Below are 20,938 nucleotides of genomic sequence, written 5' to 3'. Positions count from 1 at the left end.
TCAACAATCTCTAGATCGCTTGTGATGATCTGCAATTTCCTCCCCAAGTGTATTATCAAATGAACCAGCCAATCTTTTCTTTGATAAATATTCCCCATGTTGATTGATCTCTTCATTCAAACCCGAGGGATAGACAACCTCGCTCATAACTGGCCTATAAACCTGCTAAATTAAAAACCATACATCAGAAACTATAAAAAAAAGCAAACACTATCTAAATGAAATCACACATCAACAATAGACAACCTTTGCAGGAGTATGGCGTGTTCCCTTAAGAGAAAAAGCATTGAAAATATCTGGATCAAGACAAACCCTAGAAACTTTGAAAGCACCTTTGTATATAGGATTCAAAGAAGACACCATGACAATCTTAAACAACAATTTTAAACCTTCAATTTTCATCAAAGCACTAGGTGGATTAATTCCTTCCAAAACCTGCTAAATTAAAACCATTGAAAAAAACACAAATCAAAAAAATATGGGAATAGAACAACAACAATGAGATGAATAATAGAGAATAAAGTAACAACCTTGGATGATGAAAGCTGAATGCTACACTTGGTACGGGTCAGGTAACGGACATCATCATCAGAAAGAACAAACATGGCATCATCAATGCCATCGGTAACATGTATTTTGACGCGAAACCTATATGCACGAAAATCCATTATTTTTTGTAGAGGAAAATATAAAATTACAATAAACAACAATAACCACATAGATCAAAAAAACTTTACAAAAAAACAATAAAAGGCTACCTAGGGACAAATTCAAACACATGCTTTGAACAACCTCTACAGTAATAAAATCCAGCATTAATTATTAAACGTTTTGAACAACGACACGAAGGGTACCACCAATCTTCTCCAATTACCAAACCATCCACAACACCAGATACAATAAATGGCCCATCATCAGGAGTAGATTTCAACTCAGCAATAGTTTTCTTTGGATATAGACGAAGAAAATCATCCACGACCGAAGGTTTAACGGGAGGACCAATTAACGGAACAGTCATTGCAGGTCCACCTCGCATTTTAGATAACCTATCAATAAAAAATGTGGAATATATCAAATAAACAGGAAACTCAATTTCTAATTAACTAAGTGAAACGAATAATGGAAGGAGAATGCTTATAGAGATATCCAATATACCTTCTTCCTAAAAGTACAGATTCATCAACTGGAGGATTAAACAACATCCTAGTTAGATTTTGAATATTCTGTAAAAGAACACGACCTATACAAAAATACAAAAAACATTACAAATCGTTAGTTGATTTCCAATACTGGGAAAACATCAATATACATTTTCAAATTAAAAAAATTACCACGAAAAAATCTGATCTTGGCAAATTGAATAACAACCACCGGTAGACCTCCGTCGAGAGTGGTCATCATCTGAACCAAGTAATCAACAATTTCGCCAAACAGAACAACATGACAGAAACCTCTTCAAATTGCAAACATAAATCATCAAAAAATAAAAAAGTAACCACAAAGCAATAATCAACAAACAAAGTATGGATTACGATTAAAAAGAATAATATAAAACAACAATAACCTGTGATCAGATATCTCAACAACAATCATTTTGACACGTTGACCATCTTTAAGAAACTCATTCTGGGAAGATATACCAGTCATTACCCCCATAAAATCTATAGGTTAACAACCAAAATTTAATAGAAAATCAATGTAGAAAATAAATAACGAAATTCAAAAAACATATAAAACTTACCAACTAAATAATTACTATCACATGAATGAGAATTAATTTGGCCAATGTCCACCAACGACAATCCATTCATTTTGATTGCTCGACACACCATTTTCTCCAAAATAGTAGTAGAATGAAAAAACAACCGACAAGGATGCCTAGTTGGCCTGCATAATCCATAAGCATCAACAACAGAAAACGCAGATAAAGTATAAACTTCACCTTCAATAATAACAGCTTTAAACAAAGGAATCAAGTGTCTCCGGACAGTAGCATGTATCTTGCATCCCTGTGAAACAATTTTGTGTAATAAGGAAAACATAAATACAATATATAAAATGAACAAAAATAAATCAAATAAAATATTTAACCTTTTCATCAAGAAGCACAAGTTCAATTGAATTTTCTTGCCCAGAAATTAAATTGGATTTGACCACCCAAAGACGAATCACACGAACCTTCAAACACCATGGAAAATTTCCAACACGAACATCACTTAAATTGCTATAAGCATCAACCATTGCGCCAAATAGCAAACAACCTAAAGCAAAACAAAATAAACCCAGATTTCGTTTTTTCAATAGCTTTTGAGGTCGTTATATACCACAGACATGAGCTTATGTAAAGCTTAACGCTAACAATCAACATTTTAATTTACAGATCTGAAAAGCAACCAGGAATGAAGGGAATTTTGCATACTGACAATCTGGAAAGCAAAGTATCGGTCCAGACTTCTGAGGTTAAGAGCGAATTACTCGGTGACACGCGAGCAAGAGCAGGCAGCAATTCGGTTCAGCAAGGGGCAGAAACGCGAACCACCAAAAAGTGGGTATCAACAGTGAAAGGTGGAGTTATCCCCTTCGTGAAGAGTATAGATATCAGCAAGAAAATAACAACTAACAGGAATATAACTATGAAGATATACCGGCAAAGGCAAATAGTCATTTTGGTTGTTGTATTAAAACTACAACACCTAAAGTAATTTTATAGATTAATAAAGAAAAATAAATTTGAGGGTTAAATTAACCACTTAAAATCATATTTAAATATTAAAATGATTAATAAAAAAGAAATTTATAAATATATTTGCAATATTGATACACTTTGGTCCGTTTGATTCAGTGGAAAGAAATTGGGAGGAAGGAAAACTACGGAAATCAATGAATGAACTTAGACAAAAGTTTGTTCAAGTTCATTCATCGGTTTTCATAATTTTCTTTCCACTCAACCAAACAGACATCAAGTAACGGTGAGTTATAATTTCAATGACTAAAATTGTGATTCGCCTAAAAAAATATATTATCATATTTTATCTATTAAATTGCATTAACTTAAAACTAAAATTTTTGTTAAGACGTCTCACATCAGATACGAGATGATCTGAATATAAGTTTATAAAGTACAAATAATTTTTATTTTACAAGCCAAATTTATAGAGTCAAATTAAGTCAACTTTCAATTCTAAAATGACATTAGAGATGACCTGAATATTCTTTTATAAAATAGAGCCGATCTACCCTTACAAACCAATTTTATAATAATGAATTAATCGTAATATGTTGTCTCAAAACATAAAAGATCACAACATCTTCCACTTTCCGGATGAGGCGGTTTAGTCGGTTGATGTTTGGTTTGGAGTAACCTAACCTGGCTGTGGCTGATGTTAGGTGTACGGATATATATAAAAGGCAAAGTGGAAAGGACATACATACTACAGTGCTCATAATTCATTCACAAACTGTTTTCATTCAGGAACTTCTTTCTTTTCTTTCCCATGCTTAGTTAAACTTGCACATGCACGTTCAAAACTGTTTCAGATCAATCAATAATAGTGATACTAGTATTACTATTACTATCACATCATTACCGTACATGGTACACCCCTTACTCTACTTTTCATTGTCTAGTCTTTTCACTAGTACTCTACTCTTCACTTCACCACTTATCAGTACTCTTCACATAATGCACCTACTCTGAATTTAATATGGGGACCATACTTCAATATTTTAAAATCAAGAAATGCTAAATAATGTCCCCTCAATTATGTTAAGAAAATAAAAATTGGTAATTTCATTTTCAAAATTGTGTGTTTAATTAATTTTTTATTTAAAGCATTTGTTTTTATTTTAATTTTTTTTAATAATAGTTTTGAGACGCTGTTTAGCATCATCCTTAGAAATGTTAAACATCTAAACCATCATTTTTAAAGTAGAGATTAATTTATATGTTCCAAGATAACAACTTAATGGATATCAATTTAATTAAAATAATAGAAAGTAAATATATGAATTTGTATTTGTGATCTTATCACAATTGGTAGAAAAATTATATTATATATAAATGATCGAAATTCAAACGCTATGTTTCATTTATTGATCATTATAAGAGTAAAATTTCTAACCAATAAATTATTCGACAATATATATATATATATATATATATATATATATATATATATATATATATAGGGGAGATATCAAATTACATCGGTGTAAGCTCAATAACGTTTTAGCGAATACAATTTATAAAATTCACCGTTGGATTGAAATTTTATATCTTATAAATCATTTATGTTAAATTTTACAACAATCTAAAATCATTTGATATGTTATTAAGATCAATCAAGATTAACGATTTATGAATTTTTATTAAATACGAATAACATATCAAATTATAATTTGCATTGAATTGTCATCAAACTGGTCACATTCTTAGTTGTAAATTAAACAAAAGGTGAATCTTGAATTTTTCCTTACGAAGAGTCCAATAAACTAGTTTATAGTTTATTGGACTAACTTATAAGTCTGTTTGATAAAAATGATAGTGTTTGGTAACAAGCTTATCTAATTGGAGTACCATTTTTTGATATGCTAAGTAGAGTATATGAGCTTATAGCTTACATTTTATCTCATTTTTATCTATATTTTTATTTTTTTAAAATACACTAACTACCCACTAACTATATACTTTTATGTAGCATGAAAATAAAAATGGAAATATTTTCCTTTAGTACTGCATCTACCTGAAAGAGAAGCTAGAGAGTGGGCCACGGGGCCCATATATAGGAAATATCAACAGATATTGAGGGTGCGGTCGATCATAGCCTATAGGATCCATAGTTTAGAAAGATTGTGAAAAGGATGTTTTTTTCCTTCCCTGGTTGGAATTTTTCATTCACTCTCTTGTGTTTAGGTTGATTTTTATTTTTTTTGTATTTTCTTAATTTAATTTAAAAGACAAGTCACTGCACCACCAGTGTTTTAAAACCGGATCGAACAGGCCGGTGGGACTGATCGAACCGTGAATCAGAGGGGTCAACGGTCTGGTTCAAATCATGTAGTTAGATCGGAGCGAACTGCTAAAAATTGGCGAATCGACGGTTACACCAAACCGCCGGTTTGATTGCACTATTAGATTTGAGTATTATGTCAATAATGATGTCATTTTGATGTAATTTCTATATGAAATTGAAAGGGGACTACTAAATACTAAATAGTTTCTTCTTTTGCCGCCCTACCCATTTTGGCTTGCGCCCTACGAATTTACTAAAATACCCCCGTCTGCTACTTAAATAGCGGGCACCCACCAAATTACCCTACCTTTAGAACATCCGCTACTTAAGTAGCGGACATAATTTTTTAGAAATTAGTAAAAAGGAAAAGGCGTAGGATGCACGAATAACTGATAGAGTAGTAAAAGGAAATCTCAAAATAGTTATTGGGACTAGTGTACCAGCCCATTTCAAGGCGCGAGCCAGAGAATATTGGGCCATAAATTTATGAATTGAGCCCAAACATTTACTACCCAACAACAAAACATCACACAAAACTGAAAACAAAAAAAAGACAAAATCATGAATTCAATTCATAGACGAAACAGAAGAATCTGTGTCATTCATTCATTCATTTCATTTTTGGTTTTTCAACCTGAAACTGAAATGAAATGAAATGCCTCCAAATGGCACTTCTCAATCTTCCACGAATCTTCTCCACTATCCCTCCTTCTCCAATCTTCTCAATCCATCCTCACCGTCCATTTAAACCACTCACTTTTTCCTCCACTTCTCTCCGTCGTCTTCGCTGCCGTGTCGCTTCACCGGATCCTCCTCCTCCTCCGCATAACTCTGACCCACCTCCGGGAGAAGATTCATCACAGCTGCAAAGTAAATTCTTTATGCTTCCTTCATTTTGTTTTTTATTTGTTTATATTTATGTATGTTTTTTGTATGACCTTAGTTTAGTTCTATCAAGTATATATTTTTTTGCCATTAGAGACGGTAGTTAGAATTGTTTGTGTCTATTAGTTTGATTTTCTTTTTGATTGAAAATGAAAAAGGATAAGAATTTAGGCAAATTTGACTTATAGACCACACATAAAAATCACTTGAAACTTCAACTACAACTTAGAGTATCCACATCGGGTGCGTTTGATTTGCTAAAAATTAAGGGACTGTGATTGATTTTAAAACTATTTGTTAAGAATAATGGTGATTAGCTAGTAGCTTCCATTAGTTAGTTAGAGTTTGTATTAGTTTGTTAAAGTTTGTTATTAGGTGGTTAGTTAGTTAACCCCTAAATTGCTCTGTATAAGAGCGAGCTACCATTGTACTATTTTCACCATCTTTTATCAAATATGAAATTATGAATCTTTATGATTTTTACTATCTTGAAGACTTTCTAAAGTTTTCTCCATTTTCCCCAAACCATGGAAATCTTAACACTATTTATGGGAGTGGACAAATTGAGGGGCAAGAGACTGAACACAAACTTAAATTCATGTTACTTACTAAATAACATGACAACGTTTTGTTCAAGTACAAATTGTCTAAAATATCAAAATAATTATTAGTCCACCAAACCAAACATTGTACAAGAGAAAAAGTTGTTCAATACCTTAAAAGTTTGTCATGTGTTGTTTGTGTTGTAACATACGAGTACTACCTTTTACAAGTCAAGCAGGCCCGGAAAGTTGTAAAAAGTAGTAGCTCATGGGATAGTGACTTTACTGGTGACAATTAAAACGGGGAAAATAAATATGAGTGCTTCAAAACCAGACTCATATTTGTTTCCCTTAGTTTTTGTTAAACTGACACTGATTAAGTCATTGTCCCGCTCATGAGAACACGAATGTCTATGAGCTTTTATTTTAAAAGGATGACATTGGTCGTCTTGGTGATCGAGTGATTTTCAAGTGAAGATTCATCTTAAACCATTTATTAAATATCAAAAGGGTCTATAGTATTAGTATTGGTGGAAGTTTATAATTCAGTTTCTAGAGAGTAGAGAATAAAAAACAGTTAGTTATAACAGTTAGTTAGTTGAGTTAGTTTTTTACAGTTGTAAACTTGTTGTAACTGATGTGGGACTTAGTGATAGTGTATATAATATATATATATATATATATATATATATATATATAAACACTTCGCTCTCTTAATGAAAATTAGAACTTGCTCATTCTATATTTTAAATTCAACGGTTCACCAAGAGTCTCACATTTTATTAGCAAGTTAAAATTAATGCATATTTTAGAAAATGGAAATAGAAAATGATTTTAGAAAGTAAATATGATCTTAGTTACTTAAGGTTATGCTTGGATTGGTGGTATAGGATGGAATGGATTGAAATAGAATGATATTACATCCATTTTTAAAAATCTAACTAGCCTATTCCATTCCATATAACTTATATCACCAATCCAAACATAAATGGATAATGTTGAGTCATGTGATAATTGTCAACGTCTTAAGAAATGCCAGTGTTATTTGGGATGCTGCGCCAAGCCACCACCATCATGCTTGGCATTCGTTGATAAACGTTTTTCTTTTTGTTGAAATGTTAGAAGTATTATGTATTATCATAATTTATAACCAGTCGTTCATATCTTGCTTTGAGATTACATTAATTGCCAAATCGTTTGCCTTAGTTTGTATTCTGCAAGATATATTTTCTACTGTGGATTTTCTTGAAGGCTTTTATTTACTTTCCTGAGAATAAGTTTCAAGAGTTTGTTGAAAACACAAGAAAAGGGTGAAGAAAGTCCATACAATGCCTTTTTTTTTTTGAGAAATAAGTCCTTTGGGTTGGTTCGCAAATAGATACTCAAATTCATTCTGGAAAATGATTTACAGTTTTAAAGTCAACAGCCATCTCGCCACACCTGTAGATGCAAACATCGAAACTAGCTAAGACAAAGTCAGTTTATGATACAAAAAATTTATTTGAAATGTTCTCTTGTTAGTGTTGTCTATTTTTTTATGGCTGAAAATAGCGGTTTGTTCAAATTCCGCTATGCTTCGGTGATATAGTGTCACTATTTCAGCTATTTGACAACAATTCATACCAAATAGCAAATTGTAGACCAATATTGATTTGTTCAATCTCTGCTACGCTATAGCCTCTATTTAACAACCGCGTCACTTGTTTGGTGTAGCATAAAATTATTTATATATGATTAGTTTTTCATTGCTCTCTTGTTTCTTGTAAAAACCATTTTATGTGTTGTCAACTTCATTTATATTCTGTTGACTGTTAATCTTTATTCAGTTACATTTTGGTATTTGCGATTATGAAGGCACTAATACTGGACACTTATGTTAGTATCATATTGTTGTCGGATATTGAAGAGTGTCAAACACCGGACACCCATTTAATATGGTGTTTATGCTTCTATAGCAAAGTGTAACTTTCGGTATTGACAAGACCCTTTTTCTTTGTGAGGAACAGATGTTGCTGCATCTTTATCAAAATTTCAAGATAGAGTACAGATCTTCTTTGCTGTTCTTTTCTGGATGTCTCTATTCTTTTGGGCTTCTGCATGGGATGGAAGGAATAGACCAAACAAGGGATCAAGATTTAAAAAATAAAATAGTAAGCATTTAATTTGTATATATTTATTGAATTATTATAACTTAGGAGAACAAAATTATAAAGTAAAGCAAAAATAATTGAAATTAATATGTTGAATGAATGTTCTGTTTCTCCATAATTGTTTCTTCTCTAACGTATTTTACATGCTAAAGTCGAGTCAGACGTAGTTTATGTACACCAAAACGTGGTTTGTTTGAGTGGTAAGGGACTCACACACCATAAGCAAGTAGTTAGTGGTTGGGAGGAGAGACCCCACTATCTGCGTCCAACAGGTTCTTTGACGGATATTAGTCACAATCACAACAGTTACTTTGTACATATAATATCTATATAAAATGCGGTACTAGTTTGAGTAGCTTCGGAAATCAATTGGACATCAACAATGCATTTTTGCATGAAGAATTAGATGAGGAGGTATATACGTCTTTACCCCCTGGTTTTGCCATCCCAAATTCTGATTGTTCCAATAAAGTGTGCAGACTGCACAAATCTCTCTATGGTTGAAAGTGGAATCATAAGCTTACTACAACCTTAATTTCCCTGGGATATTCTCAATCTCAGGCTAATCACTCACTCTTTGTGAAAGCTTCTGATTCTACTTTCACAGCATTTAGCTGCTAGTGTATGTAGATGATATTGTATTGACTGGTAACTCAATGTCTGAAATTCATTTTGTCAAGCAGACTTTGGATAGTTGGTTTAAAATAAAAGATCTTGGTCCTTTGAGATTCTTTCTTGGTCTTGAAGTTGCTCGTACCAAGGATGGTATTTCCCTAAACCAAAGAAAATACACTTTAGAATTACTTAATGATAGTGGTACACTTGCTGCTAAACCTGCCACAACACCATGTAACCCTCCCACTAAGCTCACCAATGAAGGTAGCCCTCCTTACTCTGATAATTCTGCTTACAGAAGACTTGTTGGTAGGCTTCTTTATCTTACTCATATCAGGCCAGATATAGCTTTTTCGGTTCAGCAGCTTAGTCAATATGTTTCTCAACCTCTTGAATCTCATTTTCATGCTGCAAACCGTGTGCTCAGGTATCTCAAATCTGCCCCTTCTCAAGGACTTTTCTTCCCTGCCTCTAACTCTCTACACTTATCTGGTTTTGCCGATTCTGATTGGTCCTGCTGTTTGGATACTAGAAAATCCATTACTGGATACTGTGTGTTTCTTGGTTCTGCACTTGTTTCCTGGAAATCTAAGAAACAATCCACTGTTTCCCGATCCTCCTCTGAAGCAGAATACAGGGCATTAGCTAGCTTATCTTGTGAGATTCAATGGCTTCACTATCTCCTTGCTGACTTACACATTCCCATAACATCCCCTTCTTCGGTTTATTGTGACAATGTTTCAGCAATCTATCTTACTCATAACCCTACTTTTCATGAGCGCACCAAACATATAGAGATTGATTGTCATGTGATTAGATAGAAGATCCAAAAGGGCATCATTCATCTATTATTTGTTCCTTCATCATCTCAACTTGCTGATGTATTTACTAAACCTCTTCATGTGACCTCAATTCAAGGATTTATTTCCAAGATGGGACTTTGCAATCCCCACAGTCCAACTTGAGGGGGAGTATTACCATGTATTTTCTCCTTGTATTTAACTATAGTTAGCCTTTAACTAGCTTGGTTAGATTAGAGATAGACAGTTACAATTTCTCAACTGTTCCTTGGTTAGTTAAGCTTACTTTTACCAATGTATATAAACTACTCCACTGTATAGGTTACATTACTTTTGTGCATTTTATCAAATTGATCAATGAATTCCATCTCTTCCTTTAGTTCTTCTCTGCATACCAAGACCTTAATTAGTGTCCCAATGACAATAGTTAACATTTTCTTTAAGACAAGCTAAAAATCTAGAAGGAAAGCAGATTGTTTCTCATATTTTATTTTCTATAAATCTTAGTTCTCCCTCCACAGTATGTTTCTGTCTTATGGATACTTAACGTCAATTTAGATTTGTGTTGTTTCTTTTTTTTTTCTTTTTCGAATTAGCAAATATATTATAAATTCAACCATAAGTATAAGGCATACAAATGACGAGAGAAAGAGTACAAAACTGCAAATAAAAGCTACAGAACAACACCAAATGAAACAGCACCATTTCAAATCAAGAATAACACAATAACGTCCTACACAAACCAACAACTGTAATTGTATAAAATTGACTGTATAATTTGGATTATTCGATTTCAAATCGACAGTTATAATGAATTCACGCGTAAAATTGTGTGAATTTGCAATTGCAGCGAATTCATATCCTGCTAAACATATACATTCTTATTCGTTTTTCTTCTTATTTTTCCATAGATTCTTCTTAGAATAACAAATACTCATATTTAAGACTCTCTCAGATGCTAAATGCAGTCGTCCCTTCCAATTGAGATTCAGACATTTTCAAAACATTGTGATTGAGAGACTAACATCTTCTGTTAGATCCAACTCTTGTGCTCTAATATATTTTTGCTTTTATATATGATTATTAGAATTATTGTGGCAAGTCTGACGTAAGTTAAGTCTCACCGTGGAGGTTGAGTACTTTATAGTGAGAGAACTCATAAAACCTAATGCCTTGAAATTGCGGATAAAGATGTGGTGTCGAATTCACGTGTATAGTTGCTCTGAGCCTAATGTGGATAATTCCTCGGCTTCTCTATTATGACCCAATAGAATATCATATTAAAATAATCCCCTCCAAGTCGCTTTCCACTTTCCAACCTCTAGCAATGGTTACATGCTCCATTATTAGAAAATGTCATATGCCAACAAAATATGCCCATGGTTCCTTGAGCAGGTGAGGCTATATTGTTGGCCTCACTTGTGGAAGGCTAAGTCAAGATGGTGATTGCACTTATGTCAAACTAATTTCAGGCCGTCCAATTTTGCAACTCACAACATACAAAAACTGCGGTGTAGGTCCCTCCATTTCATGCATTGCAATATTATTATTCATAGTCAGGCTTGTACGTTGTGCTCATTGTTTATGCAGGATTGAACATCACTTTCTACAATGAGTTAATCTATTATGTAATGATGTCTTGTATTATAGTATATGGTTTGTTCATTTAATATTCACCAGCAGAAGATGGAGTATTTTGTATGGAGTGATGTTAATGTTGTTGTGGCAAATGTAAAGATGGTAGGAGGGTTGCTTTAAAATATTTAGGTTGGTGTTAACTTCTCGCTTGAATGTTTGCGTATGATTAATTGAGATATAATGAGTTAGAATACTCTTTGTACTGTTATTAAAAAAGATTGTTTGTAAAAAGTTATTTTAGATTTGAATCCCCTACAGCGGCTGCACCGCGCTACACGGTGCAGCAACTATGGGGGATCCACATACCCTTATTTTGATAACGTTGTCATCACTTTGTTCTTATGTTGCCCTGCTCAGTGTTTTTCGCCACTTCGCCCTACACTCTCGTTGCACCACCACCCTCTAGCGTTTTAATTGTAATCTAAGACTTTTTTAAGCATCATACTTCGACGTGCACCACACTCAGATGCGTCACTTTGAGTAGATAAACATTTTGTAGGTTTGCTTTGTCTATATAGCCTATTCAATTCAGAAATTATGCCCCAATACACAAAATACACTTTTTATAGGCACATATTAGTATTTAGTTACGTTAATATTTTTTCATTTATCAGTTTGAACTCTGACCATTTCACTTCTTCTATGATCTATCCTTACTTACCTAAAAAACACACTTTATGGTTACAATAAAATCAACCATTTTATAAATACCAACTTGTTTCTTAAATTTACTTGATGTCATTATGGTAGGGTTAACAAATTAACCTCACTCTCAATCAATTAGTTTCTCAATGTTTCTCTTTCCTTTCTTCTTAACCAAGTAGATTCCTTTCACTTTTAAGTATTTAGCTCTATTCTCCATAGTTGTGTCAATTTGTACCACTTCTTTCTCACCTTCCTATATCTACCCTCACCCCTCTATCTACATTGGCTAGCTTTTATATAATATTGCATAACACCTTGATACTATCTTTATTTATTTTTCAAGATGTTACTTAGAAGCTCCTCTGCACCAATTCTAAGTTCATTGTTACTCTATAATTCCAAAGAGTCTTCTCTTGATCTAGAACATACTCTTAAGCTTCCTAGAACAATATCATTTTTAAGTCTAAGCCAAAACTTGGCTAAAATAGACTTTCAAAATTCTTCTAGTCCTAAGAAAACAACTTTTGTGGGATGTAGTAATGTTCTAAGTACAAAGTTTAAAGAAAGAAATGATGTGAAAGATGCTATGATGGTGGAGAGTTCAGTGATGGGTGGGGGTGTGAGTAGTAATGGTGGATGTAAAGGTGGTGGAAGAGGCTCAGAGGGTGGAAATGGAAGGAATTTCAATGGAGGAAATAATTATGGTAGAGATAGGATTGATGCTTATTACCAAAACATGATTGAAGCACACCCTTGTGATGCTCTTTTGCTTGGAAATTATGCAAAGTTTTTGAAGGAGGTAATTATATATTTATTTTTTTTGCATGGCCATGTATGCTTGAACTTGTCTTCTTTTGAAAAATAAAAAATGAATTTAATGTGTGTTTATTTTCAGTGTTTCATAAAAATAAATTGATTTTTTTGTAAATTTTGTAAAATTTTAAAATTATGTTTTTTGTGTTTTTGAAAATGCATTAAGATATTTATAATCAATTATCTATTAAGATATTTGACATCAATACAAGGCCCAACGTATTTCCACAACATAGTTGTATTTTTAATATGGAGTTAGTTGTCTCTCAAATGCGCATTCTAAAAATCAAAATCAGATTCTTTTATGGGAATAGTCATGTTGCAAAAGATTTCAACACTATGTTGGTTACATATGCAATGGAAACTATAGGATTCATCTAGATTAATCTGGATTATGTAAAATAAAATAAAATTAATTGACATATGTTATATTTGTCCTATATTCCATTTTTTAAATAGGTTTGTGGAGATTATAGAAAAGCAGAGGAGTATCTAGAAAGGGCTATTTTGGTCAATCCTGGTGATGGTCATATTTTGTCCATCTATGCAGATTTAATATGGAAAATAGAGAAGAATGTTAATCGAGCTCGACAATATTTTGAACAAGCTATTCAAAGTGCCCCAGATAATTGGTATGTAGTATATAGAAATTGAAGCATCTTAGTTAATTTGTTGTGTTTCTTTTTTTATTGTGCACTTTTTCTTTTTTTATGAATTCAATTATTGTGCACTTTTTTTTTTATGAATTCAATTATTATCAATATCACTAAAAACAAAATTATATTATTATTTAGTATATCTTATAATATAAATATTTATATAGATATTTTAAAATAATAATATTACAACATAACATGATAATATAGTAAAATTTGATTAGGACGTATGTGTACAAATATTTTATATCAAGTATTATAAAATATTAAGTATAGCAAGGATTTTTGTTGCCTCTCCATAAGTATTATATAGTATATGAGCTAAATTTTAGTATAATCTCTTGATGATATGTGTCAAAGAAATTAATTTTCTGTACATATAGTGTAATATTATTTTTAAAAGCTTTTGTTCAAAAAAACAAGTATTCTAAAAGGGAATTTAATTTTAAAAATTGGCAAACACTTGCAAAAACCACAAGTTTCTATGTGATTTTTTTTATCCCTTAAAACAATGCCCTGAAGAGGATCCTCTCCAGTAGACTTTTCTGTCTAGTCAAATCACAACCTCACATTTTATTATCATTGTAATTTTAATTTTTTATTTAAAAAAATGAATGGTTGGATTGGGCACTAGACCTCCTGCAGTGGAAACTGCACCGGAGAGAATCTAGTCTCAACAATGCCCTAATAAGGGCGCCAGTTACATTTTCCATCTATTTCCCAATAAATAAATAAAAGGGTTTATCGTGTTGGTAGAGAACTACTAATAGATATACTTAACAATTGGCAGCTATGTGCTGGCTTCATATGCAAAATTCCTTTGGGATGCTGAAATTGATGAAGAAGATGAAGACTCTCAAATTAAATTGGATCACAGCCATCTATTTCAAGAAACAAAACATTTCCCTCCTTTAACTGCAGCCTCATAAATCTTAACTCAGTCTCTTTGAGTGAAGGTGACTATGTGGATATTTGCATGAAAAAATAATGAAGCATATTGTCTCAAACAATCGGTGGAAATTGGTCTAATAATATATATGAATGAGTATGTATCAATTGTGAATAGCTTAAGTAAATTAATATTAGTAAGGTTTGAAATTATGTATCTTTACAAATGTAAAGAGTATGCGTGAGCGTGACACATCTATTAGTTATTGTATACCACCATCATGTGGCCTAGCAATGTATAAAATTTATTTCTAATTTGTTTTATTTTGTGTTCATACTTTCAAATATAAAAACTAAGATTTAAAAGTTGGCACGGATAATTGTTTGTTAGAGTATAAACATAGTTGAGATGTCGCATTTTTTTGTACCAAATCGACGAGTGCTTTGGATAGATAAGGAACTCTATCATATATATTGTATCGTGGACATGTTCTTTGGACACATAGGTAGCTCCTCCCGTAGCTATTGACTATAGGATATTCCCCCAACGTGCTTAGTGTCTATCACTTTTTTTTTTTGTCAGGTAGCCTAGTGACTAGACTCTCACACACTGTTTATCACACACTTTGATACTCATTGTTTAAGAGTATTTTCCGTAATGATTTCGTTGGGCACAAAAACGCTAATATTAACATGCAATATTTTGGGCTAGATCACATACATCCGCTCTACTCATCTTTCTTTCGTGTTTTGATTTTATTTTATTTTATCAATCACAGGCTAATATATAGCGCAAGAAGGAACCAAAGTATGTGTGATGAATACAAATATGTACTCTAAACACTTGAGAAGTTTAAGGGTTTATAAAGCACAACTAAAGTAGGTTTTAATTTCTTAAAATTCAATAAGGCAGTTGTTTGTTTGCAAATAAACGCTAGTAAAATTGAGAACGAACTACAATTTCCATGTGAATGAAGAAATTTAAAAGATCTATAATTTACTAGATATAAATAACTCAAACAAACGTCTAAATTTAGAAAAAATTTAAATAACGATAAAAGTCAAACATAATCTTTTTGGTAGTAGCGAAAATAGGGATGACAATGGGTAGGGTATGGGTAGGGGTACTATAGTACTCATCCCCATACCCGCAGTTTGAAAAAAATACCCGTACTCATCATCATATCCGCGTGGGTAACAACTTTTGTACCCGTCTCCATACTCTATGGGTACCTAAGTACTCATACCCGTACCCGTTACCCGCATTTTTTCTAAAAATAAATCGATCAATTATAAAATATCATATCGTTTAAATATAATTATTATTATTTTTTTTAAGATTTTATTGTTGAATCATGAAAATTATAAACAAAAATTTTATTAACCTCATGTTAAAGTTCATTTCTTTGTTGACATATTCATATTGTGTTTGTATTATGTTATAAATAATTATTTTTATTAAAAATGTGTAATAGTTTAATAGTATTGTATTTTTTAAATTGATATACATATGTTATTATATAATAATCTATATAAAATAAATAAATAAATATTACGTGGGTATGGGGCGGGGTGTGTACTAAGATACTCGTACCCGCACCCATACCCGTTCATTTTTACGAGTAATTATCCATACCCGTACCCAAAATGCGGGTTTTTACCTTACCCGTTATGGGTATTTTTGTGCGGGTCCCACTAGATATGAGTCAAATTGTCATCCTTAAACGAAAAGTTAAAAAAAAAAAAAAAAAATTGGATGAAAACTGAAAAGGTTAAAAAAGATTTATTTAATTGAAAGAATCAATGTAATGTAATATTGTGTCAACTTCCAATTTCCAGAAATAGAATGTTATATGCTAGCACATTATTAGCAAGTTTACTGTACTATGCCAAATTGCCAACAAACAAAGATATCTAGTTTCCAGAACCCCAGTGTTGAATGTTGATTTGATACATGGTTTGGCCCTACTTGGGGAAACCTTAGGTCAGATGTATAGTCACTGCACTTGTCTCAGTTGCACTTTCAAAACTAGTTATAGGCCGTTCAATTTTTCAAGTCAAAACAAAAGTACGCAAGAGACAAGAGTACTCATTTGCTGCATTTAAAAATAAATAAAATTGCTGCATTTTTTTTAAAAAATAATTATAGTTATGTTTCACTTATTTTTGTATTAAAAAGTGTGATTTAACATATTTTAAGGATTAAATACCTTTTTGATACCTTTAAAATAGAGATATTCTAATTTTAGCTTTTACTTAATTTTTATTGGGAAATATAGTATTGGTTAATCCGAAAGATAGACAGAAGAAAGTGAAGAATAACACTAGCCTCTACCGAGTGTTTTGTCGTTTCAATCATCCTTACAAAATAACAACATTTGTTTTGTTTATATTTATATTATACTCCATATAATTTTTTTTTCTTTTAAGTTGTAAGTTATCTCGTGTTTGAGCGAATTTGTCATTTTCACTTTTAAAATTGCATCTTGATCTTACTTGTCAATATATGGGAAATGGCAATATAATCAATCACTGTCCTTTTCTCTGTCCTTGTAATTTAGCCGCAACTTGTTTAATAATGTATTAACAGTAGTTAGTTACCGACATCAACTAAATATAATTGGTAATGTTTTTAATTATTTAACAACGAATATACTAATACTTATTTTTCTTTTCCACTAGCTTGAGTTACAAGATGAAAGGGGGTGGTGTATTAAGCCATGTTACATTGGACTTGTGAAGGGCCCATCTAGTTAGTCAATGCACAACTTGGTTCCCAAATCGCCTTACAACAATGATTTAAGGTTTTATTTGCGAAGCAAAAATAAGAGTTTTTTTTTTGTTTGTTTAGTCGTTAGAAATTTCACTTTTAAAATGAATAAGTAAGGTGTCTAGAACTCAAACCTCAACTCTTATATATATAATACGATATCCTTACTAACTAAGTTGGGCTCACGAAGACAGAGTTTATTTTTATTTTTTAAATTAAAAATACTATAAAGTATTGCTTTAAAATAATTTTAAGTGCTAGTGAAGCATGCATGCGCAAGACAAAGTCGGTGAAAAAACCTAATAAAAGCATGTGCAAAGGTAATTGTAACACAAATTTATTTCAAGAAGGTATGTAATGAATGAATATAGGTCTTAGAGATTAAAATAGGTCCAAAATGCATTAGTTAACCTTAGGTGATTAGTCATGCTTTCTAGGAGGATCTAGAATGATCCAATTAGATGAGTTATTGATTAGTTTGTTATGATTAACCATACTATAAATAAAGGCATGAGTGAATGTAATGAGGAAGCAAAATGAATGAAGAAGTTTATCCTAAGATGGAGTCTAAGATGGTTTATTAGCTTAGTCTAATTAGTTAGTAGTTTCTAGCAATTATCTCTTCAAGTTAAGAACAACTAAAAATTTGTTCATAACAAGGTACCTATGGTAAGAGAGATTGAGAGCGATTGTGCGAGACAAACACGGAAAAACTTTGGCTGCGGCGACTTGGAGATAAATTGGTCCAAAACGTTAAATTTGTGTTAACTATGATGATATGTCCTTACTTTTGTCACGTCAGATACTTATGTGTGATGTTCACACTGACCATGGACCAAAATAAAGAGACGATAAAGAAACACTTCATCTTCTTAAAAATAGAAAAACATACTAAAACACAAATTCATATCAAAGTCATCTAAGCTTGAATCTTTCATCCATCTGGAAAAATATGGAATCATCCCCAACCGATTAAACCAAAACTCTTCCACATACATCAAATAGAGAAAGTGAAGCACACACATTAGCACAACCACAAATAAACACAAGTATTGTTATTGAAATTAATTGAAGTAAATGAGTGTTATAACAAAAGAGATATGTACAAAAATTTAAAGAATGAATAGAGACATAAACACATATTTGTCAAAACCCTTCAATAAAAGATAAGTCAAAAATCAAAATCATTAACTAATCAAATTCAGAAGTGTTAGCTTTAAAACTCATCACCATAATTTGTTCTCTTCATTCTAACTCGTCTACTCCTAAACTCACTTTAACCTTCGTTTTTAAAACAAAAACAAAAATTAATCACATCTCAAATTATTCACAACACCACCGACAATCTTAGATATCACAAATTTCAAGAGTAATCACTCAATTTAGTCCCTAAACTATCACTCTCTCACCAACTTAGTCCCTAAACTATTAAAAACAACTAAAAGGTCCCTAATCTATTTTTCATCCGTCAATTTAGTCCTCGGTTAACTTGTCTATAAAACCCTAAAATATTATCACCCTTTCTTTTCCACGTGATTCGACAAAAACAACCACCCTGCTTGCCGCCAACCACTCCACTCTCCGGCAACAACCGTTTTGCTCGCAACGCAAATATAACCTCTAGTCGCCGAACTCAATTCATTTTTTCAGAATAATCAACCGTTACTTTAGTATGAAAAAAGTGGCAATTGCCGGTTTTTTTTTTTTAACACATAATATTTTTTTTATTCAACTTTTTGACCGAAAGATTAAAAAAAATGATATGATTCAACCGTTTTTGATTTTATAGCTTGTTGTTTTGTCTGGTTTAATAATACTGCTTATCCTAGTGAGTTTTATAGTCCCACTGGACCGGACGCTTCTCAAGCTCAAGCATTTACTTTTCTTGTTAGAGACTACGCTAAAATCAAGTCTGTTTTTTGTTCTCACTTTTGTAAATTTGTAAGGGTTTGTGATTTTGTTTTATCCCTTTGAAGTTTATACCGTGATCTCTTATTTCTTGCGGGTCTGGGAGTTTTTTTATCCTTCTATTCATTTTCTTCTGTTTTAGTATGCTAACAAAGTCTTATTAAATTCCAAGTATTTGTATGATGAATTATCTTTGTAGGCTGGTTGTGTTATTGATGATACTAGTAGGAGCAAGCTTTTTTATCCATGCTAGTGTGTTAAGAAGTGCCTTGAGATATTATAACAGGTTTGTTATGAATCATAAAATGATGTTTATGAGGGACTAAATTGAAGGATGTGAATATAGTTTAGGGACCTTTTAGTTGTTTTTAATAGTTTAGGGACTAAGTTGGTGAGAGAGTGATAGTTTAGGGACTAAATTGACGGATGAAAAATAGATTGGGGACCTTTTAGTTATTTTTAATAGTTTAGGGACTAAGTTGGTGAGAGAGTGATAGTTTAGGGACTAAATTGACCGATTACTCCAAATTTCAATTTTTGTTTTAGGAAATTTCCTTTGAAAAAATCTGAAATTGTGAAACCAAAATAAATAGCAACACATTGAATATGAATATCGGATACGTACTCATAAAGATATATTTATACCAACTTCTCCCTCAACAATGTTTTTCCTTTTCTATTTCTTTGTGTTTAACAATTTTCACAATGTTATTGTCTGGTTGTCATTACACAACGATCGTAGTTTTTTTTTTTTTTTTTATTTGAAGTTTCCATGTTATACTATTGTTTTCTTATCGTTTTTTTTTCTCAACAATTGGTATGAGTGCCTGATTCGGCTTGGCGAGAGAGCGGAAGTGGATAATGGTATTGGATCAATTATAGGATGTGGGAACTCACACTTGGGGAGATTGTTGGATTTCAAGTGTGAGAGTGGTTAAGTCTTACATCGACTATGAATGATAAAAATGTTGGATTTATAAATTAAAAGAGATGAGCAATTAATCTAATGCCTTAAGATTTTGGGTATAGATCGATGTGGCGTCTCACTCTCTTATGATCATGAAGTATTTGACCCAATGTTTCTCCGGACTCCCCATCAAAAGTTACACATAAGTGTGAAACAAAACATAAGCATATGATATGGTCAGAAATTGGATACATCATCCGAGTTAACAATAATTTAACGTTTTAGATCATTTTGGCTAATAGTGTCGAATGAGGGACTTTTAAATGTTTTTTTTTTTGCTGATTTAAAGACTATTATGACCGTGAGTACACTTTCAAGGCATTAGGTTCATGTATACTTTTACTTATAAAATGTTCAACTTTGATATTTTTTTTATAAAAACACACACACACACATACATGCTAAGAGCATCTTTATCCCTAATTAATACTTAAACCGAGGTTTTTAACACTATTCACAAAGATCCTACCGTGTCACGTAGGATTAAGTAACTCTTAGGCTATGTTTGGATTGATGGAACATAATGGAGCGGAATGGAATGGAACATAATGGAATGGAGTGGAATGGAGCGGAATGGAATATAAATTTCATTCCATTGTTTGGATACTTTATGATGCAACGGAATAACGTTTCCACTCCATTGTTTAGA

At 32.1% G+C, this 20,938-nt stretch overlaps 4 protein-coding genes across 4 annotated transcripts; 3 read left to right on the top strand and 1 right to left on the bottom strand.

The window, feature by feature from the left end:
- Positions 1–2,279, bottom strand: LOC123921991. Its single transcript, XM_045974741.1, has 9 exons — positions 2,092–2,279; positions 1,742–2,009; positions 1,565–1,661; positions 1,332–1,453; positions 1,156–1,240; positions 759–1,046; positions 531–648; positions 247–435; positions 1–162 (listed from the first exon to the last, which is right to left on the bottom strand). The coding sequence occupies exons 1-9, from the start codon at positions 2,239–2,241 to the stop codon at positions 1–3; spliced, it is 1,479 nt and encodes a 492-aa protein (XP_045830697.1). The 5' UTR covers positions 2,242–2,279.
- Positions 2,280–5,580: 3,301 nt separating this feature from the next.
- On the top strand, positions 5,581–8,707 carry LOC123921545. The gene is made up of 2 exons (XM_045974132.1): positions 5,581–5,882; positions 8,446–8,707. Exons 1-2 carry the CDS (start codon positions 5,663–5,665, stop codon positions 8,583–8,585), a joined length of 360 nt encoding a protein of 119 aa, XP_045830088.1. The 5' UTR covers positions 5,581–5,662; the 3' UTR covers positions 8,586–8,707.
- On the top strand, positions 8,685–10,025 carry LOC123921989 (uncharacterized mitochondrial protein AtMg00810-like). Its single transcript, XM_045974740.1, has 3 exons — positions 8,685–8,723; positions 8,881–9,003; positions 9,273–10,025. The coding sequence occupies exons 1-3, from the start codon at positions 8,685–8,687 to the stop codon at positions 10,023–10,025; spliced, it is 915 nt and encodes a 304-aa protein (XP_045830696.1).
- A 2,598-nt stretch (positions 10,026–12,623) lies between these two features.
- Positions 12,624–14,968, top strand: LOC123921544. The gene is made up of 3 exons (XM_045974131.1): positions 12,624–13,086; positions 13,560–13,732; positions 14,547–14,968. The coding sequence occupies exons 1-3, from the start codon at positions 12,631–12,633 to the stop codon at positions 14,683–14,685; spliced, it is 768 nt and encodes a 255-aa protein (XP_045830087.1). The 5' UTR covers positions 12,624–12,630; the 3' UTR covers positions 14,686–14,968.
- The last annotated feature ends 5,970 nt before the right edge of the window (positions 14,969–20,938 follow it).

The sequence above is a fragment of the Trifolium pratense genome, linkage group LG4 (genome assembly GCF_020283565.1).
Source record: "Trifolium pratense cultivar HEN17-A07 linkage group LG4, ARS_RC_1.1, whole genome shotgun sequence".
Lineage (NCBI taxonomy): Eukaryota > Viridiplantae > Streptophyta > Magnoliopsida > Fabales > Fabaceae > Trifolium > Trifolium pratense.
This window is presented reverse-complemented; position numbering and strand designations above follow the sequence as displayed.